A 7666-nucleotide genomic window follows, 5' to 3' on the forward strand; every position below is an offset into this window, starting at 1 on the left:
CAGAATTTCTATGGATGTGCAGTAGACACGCTAATGCTGCAGGTGTCCAGCTGCAGAGGAGACATGTTCAGTGACTGCCAGTGCTGAGTCAAGTACATCATTACAACCAGACCCGCACCGAGCTTCCAGAGGCCAGGGCCTCTCAAAGCTATCATGAAGCACTCAAGTGCACACTCTTGTATCTGAGTCTGTTTTGTGTCGTGGCAGTCAGGACCCAAATTTTCAGTGCATCTGCCTCTTCCACCCACAAAGGCAGCCTGCATCCCAGATCACACTTGGTGCGCAGATCCCTGGCCCATTGCTCTCATCTCAGTGAGATGAGAGTGTGTCTGTGCATAGGCAGTTTGGTCCTTTGACATGAGTGGAATGTGGCTCCCCAGGGGGAGGGGAGATGGCAGGTACAGGCAGATATTTGTACCAGGATTGTTCTAGTAGCACATTGCAAGAACCCAGGTGGTATATGGAGGACACACTCAGGTAGCAGGATAACAAGATTGTGCCCTTGTATATGTAGCTGAGATTTCTCCTGAATGTTTGACCACAGTCTTCTGGGTAGCTCTTCTAAAAGCCATTCTCTGATGACATTTGTCCCACCCTGATCCAGGTGACCTTTCAGGAGACGGTGACAAGCCTCATCCGCAGGGCCTTGGACCAAAATTTGTTGCAGCATGAGGATGTGGACAACTTTGAGCTGCTGTATATGATGTCTGAGGATGAGAGTAAGTAGGACAATCAGACAGTGGGGAGACATGATCCACAGTGGGCTCAGGATAACTGACAGCCAAGAGAAAGTGGGCCTTGGCCCCAAAATACCAAAGTGTGATGGGCCTGGCGGAGACTCTCAGGGGTTGTGGGTGTTTTGTGGCATAATCCTTGAGTGCCACCTAACAATTCTCTCCACTTCGCTCTGCAGAAATCAAGGTCTCTGACCACTCACTCGTGTGTCTGTCCATGAATCTGGGAGTACAATATTTCATCGTGAGGAAACGCCCCCAGGTCAAGGGAAAGGAGGTAAACACCTACCTTATTCAAGCTGTGCATGTGCTGCCATTCCACTCCGACCTGAGGAAATAAGAAGCCTCAGCACCTGGACATATTTGCTGGAAGCCCATAGAGCCAACTGACAGTCTGGGGTGGCTTTCTGTTTCTGGGTTTGCTGATGTTCCATCCCCCACAGTTCTCAGAATCAACCTGCAAGTCCTCCAGGCCGCTTTCCCACAAGCAGGTGGGAGACACCTGCTTAATTCGTGTCCACTTAGAAACACAAAGTCCAGAGATGGCCAAGAGTGTTCTGGTAAGCCTGGGAGCAGGGGTGTCCCGTGGTGCTTACACCTGGGTGGGGAGCAGACACTGGTCCAATACCATGGACTACTCATGCCCTCTTGAATTTGGAGCTTCTGGATGATCAGGAGGATAGATGGGAATCAAGAAGGGAGAGGTCAGTGTGAAGGGCTGGAGCTGAGATGAGCGAGTGCAGCAGCTTGTCCACTGCCATGTCTGAGGGAGTCTGTGTGTCAGGTGGCAGCATGCAGTCCAGAAGGGCAGGGACAGGTATGGGTGACAGATGAGAATAGGACAGGAACTAGGTTGCAGGTTCCCTTGTATGGGATGCTGACGTCTATGGAGGAGGACAGCAGTGTGAGGTTCTCCGTGTTCCTTGAACAAGGAGCTGAGAGAGTCTCTCTGCAGAGTCGATATGGATGTGGAGCAAGCACACTAAATGTCCAGGTAACCCAATGACCACCCTTGCCGGATGAGGTGCCCTCCTACATCCCAGCCAGCACTGAGCCTCTGGAGGCCAGGAGCTCTCGTGGCTATCTTTCAGCACTCCTGTGTGTGGTCATGTTCCTGGGTCTGTTTTTGGCCCTGGCAATCCAGACCAAAGCCTCTAGGTTTTGTGCCTAGGCCATTCCCAATGCCGCCTGCATCCTCGGGCATACCTGGGATCTTGGAGGCTATTGTCCCATTCCTCCCAACTTGTGGGATGAGATTGCATCTGTATGCAGGTAGTGGGGTCCTTTCACTCCGAGAGGAGTGCAGCTCCACAAAGAGCAATGGCAGGCCCAGGAAGTCCTATGTACAAGGATTGGGCTAGTAGCCTGTGGGAAGAGCCCACACGATGAGCAGGAGGTCAGCCTCAGGTAGTAGGGTCATGGGTGTTGCACTTGTATTTAGAGCGGAGGTGCCTCCAGAATGCCCCTGCCCACTGTCCTTGAGTAGTCACTTCAAGGCCCATTTCCTGAAGGCCTGTCTCCCATGCTGCTCCAGGTGACCTGCCAGGATAGGGCTCCTGTTGTCATCCGCAGCGCCCTGGACCTACACTTCCTTACTGAGGAGAATCCAGAGGATTATGAGCTGGGCCAAATCATCTCTCGCCGTCAGAGTAAGTGAGACAATCAGATAGCAGAGAGCAAGGGTCAGGATGTGGACTCAGGTCAACTCTTAGCAACAAAGAGTAGTCTCTGACCCCCAAGAACACTCCAACAGGTGTGTTGGGTTCGTGCACAAAGCCAACTGCACTTCTGCTGGTGGAAGGTCTTGAGGTCCAATAGTATACCCCAGTGGATATTGCGGCTCCCCACCAGGTGCCCTCCCCTGGACATGAACAGGCATCCAAAGCTGACATCTTTGAGGAGTGAGGAGGAAAGCCTCTCTCCAGGAGCAGTATGTTTTCATGGTCTGGGATAGGAGTGGTTTCAAAGGAACATGGGAATGCATGGGCTAAAGAGGGAACTGGCATTTTGTGGACTGAAGCAGTACTATTGAAAGCCTTCTGTGTGACCAAAAAACCACTGCCTGGGCAGAGCATTGCCAGGATTCTAGCAAGCAGTAACAGGATGAAATTGGGAAGAAAACACAGCCTGGGAGACAGCCTGAATCATCTGTTTTTGCATAAATTCCATGGTCTTACGCACCTGAGTCCACTAGGCAAGGAGTGATCACAATAGCCAGGTTGTGATCCCTAACTAAAGTCAGATGAGGGCTTCCTGAGCACTTAGCCACAGAGCTCATCTGATAATAATGCCAGCGCTTTTTTGTTGGTTGGTTGGTTGGTTTTTGTGAGCCAAACACCACAGCAGCCATTATCCCAGCCTATGTACCCTGAAGACCACCATCCCTATGAGTTCTAGGATCACTTGTCTCCTATCTTAACCTACTGTTAGGTTAGTAGAGTCTATGGAAGAGGAAGTCTGCCTGGGGCCTTGGTAGCCTAAGAAATTCATAGCAGAGATCTCCACATCCAACCCAGAAGGGATGGAGAACAGGCTCTAGGTTAGAGGAGGGCGACAGGAAACACATGTTCAGAGGAAGGAGAAGCGGCTGTTGTATTCCCCCACTCGGGGTCATGGCACCACTGGGCCATACACCATGTTGGAGGGAAGCAGTCCCTTTGCTGGTCTTTGGAACCATTGTTCTCAGTAGGGCAGTATTTGGAATGTGGCCTCCATTCTCAGAAGCCTGGTTCACATGGAGGCGGGCTCCACCAACGCAGAAGCATGGCTCTAACGTGGTATCCGTGCTGGTCAGCCTGTCCTCACTGTGGCCATACTTGAGGAAAATAACTCAGAGGAGGAATCCTAGGCCTTTTCTCTGGGTTTCATAGCTTTCTCTTTGGTTGTGCACTGAGGCTGTCCATAAAGCTCTAGTGTGTGGCAGTGGAGAGCTCCTCAGCCCTTGCCACAAAGGCATAGACTGGGAGAGAGAGAACGAGGCTGGCAGAGAGGGAGAGAGAGAAAGATGGAGAGGGAGGACCTCTACTTGGAGAATGAGGATTCAGTGGAGCCAACAGGAACAAGGTACTGTTGCCCAGGGCACAACCCTGTTTAGGTCTTCCTCCAACCATGCTCAACCTTTCTTCCAGTCCCTCCCACCCCCCAGTAGTGTATTCATCTTGAATGAGAATTTCATGTTGACATCAGAGCACTCACCATCCAATGCTTCCCTCCAAACCCACCTATGAAGATGGCTCACGTGGGGACTGAATCTTCGGCACAGGAGCCTTTTGTGGGAGATTTCAGATGCCAACCCTAGTGGTGTGCTTTGGCAGATGCAAGAGGACCTGAGATATTCTGGAGTCCAAAGCCTTTGGTAGGAACAGACATTAGGTCTGTTGAAGTGCTCTGCCTAGTTCTTCCTCAGGGAGGACTGTGGAGGCTGTCTTTGTTGGTATTGGTGCTGAATTGGAGAGCTCTCAGGTGTGTGGCTCTGGCCTTTTCTGGCACAGGCTCTCAGATGTTGGCGTGTCCTAGGGAGCACCTCCTGAGTGCCACCTTCTTTTTGTACACCCCTCTCTCCCCAGAGCTGAGGATTCCAGCAGAGGCCAACGTATTTTATGCCAAGAATCCTCACAAAAAATCCAACTTTGTGCTGAGGAAAAGGAGCCTCTCCCAAAAGAATGATGGGTGGATCCAGCCTCAACCTCCCTCTCGTCCTGGAAAGAAGGCTCCAGCCCTCCTGAGGATGCTTGCAAAACCATTCTGCTGCTGTGTGCCTGGGCGGGGCTGAGGCAGCCCAGGAATATTTACATTGATTACTATTTTCTTCAAAGTTTGAATCTATAGTTTGCCATTGTCCTTGACCTTGTTTAGTAACACAGTTGTTACTCTATCCTGTATTTGTTGTTTCCATTAATATATTATTATTTTAAAATATATATGTTTTTGTTACCTGATCTACTGTGATGATTTGAGTATACTAAATGTAGCAGTGATTCCTAAAGGACACATCCAAACCAACAGGAAGGAATGTTTCATTCTATCAGCAAGAACTTTGGTTTTTAGGAGTTTGGCAGATGGCATTATCTGAGTCAGTTTTCCAATGGGGGCAATGAAGTATCAGCTATGATGGTACAAACACAAACAAAGACACACAAACACACACAAGAGCACACACACTCACTGAGAGATAGATAGACAGATGGAGTTGGTCTCTGCTGAAATACTTTGGAGACATGGTTCTGATTTCTCCCCTTTTGGAGGGAGTATTTTCAATTGCACAAGGTGCCTTCGAAATGAACCCATGTCTGAGGAAGACATGCATGTGTACTTCACATGCCACTTTTCACATAGCAGGAAGGTCATGTAATATTTTTCATGCAGCTGTCTTTTGACTGTGAACCATCCCATGAGGTCAGCTGTGGGATTTTCAACTTGTAGCATCACAATGGGGATCCACTCTTTGGATTTGGGGATATTTCCGATTTTCTTGATTCAGATTGGAATGATATATATATTAGTTTTTGATGAAAATTCTGCATTTGATGGTAATGAATGTCGTGCATCTAGGAATCTGTAGAGTGCAGACAATGAATGGATGCCTACTGTTGTCTGGACTGGTCTGAAAAGTCCTGTAGCATCTGAGCATGTGTGAGGGCTGTACAGGTCTTGCAAAAAGTCCAGGTCAGATGATCCTGCACAAAGCTGAACTCCTAGTGGTCTCCACAACAGTGTAAGGGCCAAGGAGAAACACACTTCCACACAGAAGTTGGGAAGCTACCTTATGAAGGTGATCATAGGTACGGGATTATTAATATATCCAGGTTGGCATCTATTATTTTTTTAGCTTTTGACTTTCGCAGCTGTGGGCATCTTGACAACCATCAACTCCCTGTAAGCACAGACAACTCTATAAGAACCTGAGGATAAATTTCCCTGTGCATGTCCCCTTGTGAAACTGCTTAAGCACCGCCTGGTTTACACACAGGTGGAATTTCTAGGTCAAAGTGTACATGTTTACTTCTTTGACTAAGCACTGCCAGGTGGCTCCTCTGCATAGCTCTACCTGTGGCCAGGATTGTATTATCTAGCTTTCTAACTTTTGCATGTTGAGTAGATACATAGTGGGAGCACACTGTTTTTGTTGGTATTTTTCTTGGTATCTATTCTGATGCTTTTCACTGGGGGATTTTTTCCTGTGAAAATGGGCTTCCTCTACTTGACCTTATTTTCTTCTTTTTAAAATTTTTTCAATGTGACTTTTTAATTTTAGTTTTATTAAAGACATTGCCCCTTGCTTGCATAGTCTATATCTAAAGCACTAGTCCTTGCTCCAAGGCCCAGCTTGCTCTCAGCTGCCCCAGGAGGGGAACAGTCTTTGGCGGTAGACAAGAGACACCCCTGCAGGGGGCACAAGTGCTTTGGCCCTCTGGTGTCTTGCCAGCAGTGCTTCCCATGCTCACAGAGGGTTTCAGACACTGAGTCAATGGTCCAGGTGGTCTTTTGTTCAGTCTGATCTCAAATTGAGCTCCTCTGAGAGGTCATATTGAAGTCCTTGTGTGTACCTGATCCATCATTTTAAACAATATTCCAAGTTCACTTTTTGTGTGTACGTGGGTTCTGGGGATTGAACCCAGGGCCTTGAGCCTGTGAGGCAAGTGACCTACCTGAGCTACACCCTCAGAGACCCCTGTAAAAGTATTTCCCCTTTGCCTCGGGGTCTAAGTTGCCAAGGCTGACCTCAAACGTTCCTCTTGCCTCAGCCTCCCTGGTGGCTGGCATGACAGGCATGCACCTGGGACTGTCACACTCGAGCCTGTGATGGGAACTCATGTGCATCTGTCCAGGGCTGAGCATGGTTAGGCAGAGCTGTGCTCCAGGCTCCCTGCAGGGCTGTGGAGGCTTCTGCTGCCCAGCAGCCCTGGTGCCATGGCCAGGGCTCCTCCCAGCCGAGGGCAGGCAGCTGCCCATTGCTGTAGGCTGACCTTATTTTCTTCTTATGGCACTCGTCCGTTCTCTGGAGTATGTTGTATGGTTTGTCCATTAGGAGTCTAACAGGTCCTCTAGAACCTTCAGACAATTAGTAAAATTCCTAAACAGTAAGTGAGCACGCGCAGAAATTGGGCTAATATTTTGGGAAGAACAATGTTGGATGATATATTCATGGCTTGAATATATCATCCAACATGAAGTTATATTTTATTACTTACAAAATAATAAAATAATGAAGCAATACCATGGGCTGAGCTAAAATAGATCCTTAGGATCTTAGGCATTCTGTAATAAATCTGTGTCACTTGAAGTATAGAGTTGATCGACTCTGAGTAATGAAACAGAAGTAAAGGTATCAAAGCAAATGATCATCTGTTTCCAATTTTCTGTGATTTGGTTCAAGTGGTAAAGTGGTGATATTTATTAATAATGGATCAAATAGGTTCATAATTGTTTTAGAGTACAATTAGATGCCTTCAAACTTTAGGCTACATGGGCACATTTGAGAACAGTTCCAGCCATTCTCTCATCCTTTGGGTCATTCCCCTCCTATGTCCTGTGAGACATTTTCTATGTGAGGCTTTAAGAAGAAGAAGAGAATATTCTGTAAAGAAAACCTTGTGATCTGTGCAGTATGAAGTTGAATGGATTCATTCAGAAATCAGAAATTCTATTGAAAGATATTTATTTGCATGAGCCAAATAAAACCTATTTTTAGGCATCCTGGTGAAGACAAGGTTTTATCTTTATGTCTCATTTTCTATGTTTTGTTGTTGTTGTTGTTGTTGTTAGAATGAAATTCATATGTTGCCAGACCATTCTATCAGATGTGTAACTAGATGCCATTTAAATTACCCACTTTTACATGGTAGACAGTTTTTAATGAACACTGCCTGTCTGCACCTTTTTTAAAAACAGGACTGGGATCAGAAGCCCAAATACCAATGGTTAGCTGGAAC

At 47.5% G+C, this 7666-nt stretch overlaps 1 protein-coding gene across 1 annotated transcript; it reads left to right on the forward strand.

The window, feature by feature from the left end:
- The first annotated feature begins 948 nt into the window (after nucleotides 1-948).
- On the forward strand, nucleotides 949-4574 carry LOC144249564 (ral guanine nucleotide dissociation stimulator-like). The gene is made up of 4 exons (XM_077791677.1): nucleotides 949-1011; nucleotides 1178-1294; nucleotides 2269-2383; nucleotides 4301-4574. The coding sequence occupies exons 1-4, from the start codon at nucleotides 952-954 to the stop codon at nucleotides 4504-4506; spliced, it is 498 nt and encodes a 165-aa protein (XP_077647803.1). The 5' UTR covers nucleotides 949-951; the 3' UTR covers nucleotides 4507-4574.
- Nucleotides 4575-7666: the final 3092 nt, after the last annotated feature.

This window comes from Urocitellus parryii, chromosome 12 (genome assembly GCF_045843805.1).
Source record: "Urocitellus parryii isolate mUroPar1 chromosome 12, mUroPar1.hap1, whole genome shotgun sequence".
NCBI lineage: Eukaryota > Metazoa > Chordata > Mammalia > Rodentia > Sciuridae > Urocitellus > Urocitellus parryii.

What these genes read in the sequence shown, in the direction of transcription:
- LOC144249564 (XM_077791677.1), top strand. Translation starts at nt 952, where the DNA reads ATGAATCTGGGAGTACAATATTTCATCGTGAGGAAACGCCCCCAGGTC. An exon ending in CCCAGGTCAAGGGAAAGGAG is followed by an intron (nt 1,012 to 1,177) that starts GTAAACACCTAC and finishes CATCCCCCACAG; the next exon opens with TTCTCAGAATCAACCTGCAA. An exon ending in AGATGGCCAAGAGTGTTCTG is followed by an intron (nt 1,295 to 2,268) that starts GTAAGCCTGGGA and finishes ATGCTGCTCCAG; the next exon opens with GTGACCTGCCAGGATAGGGC.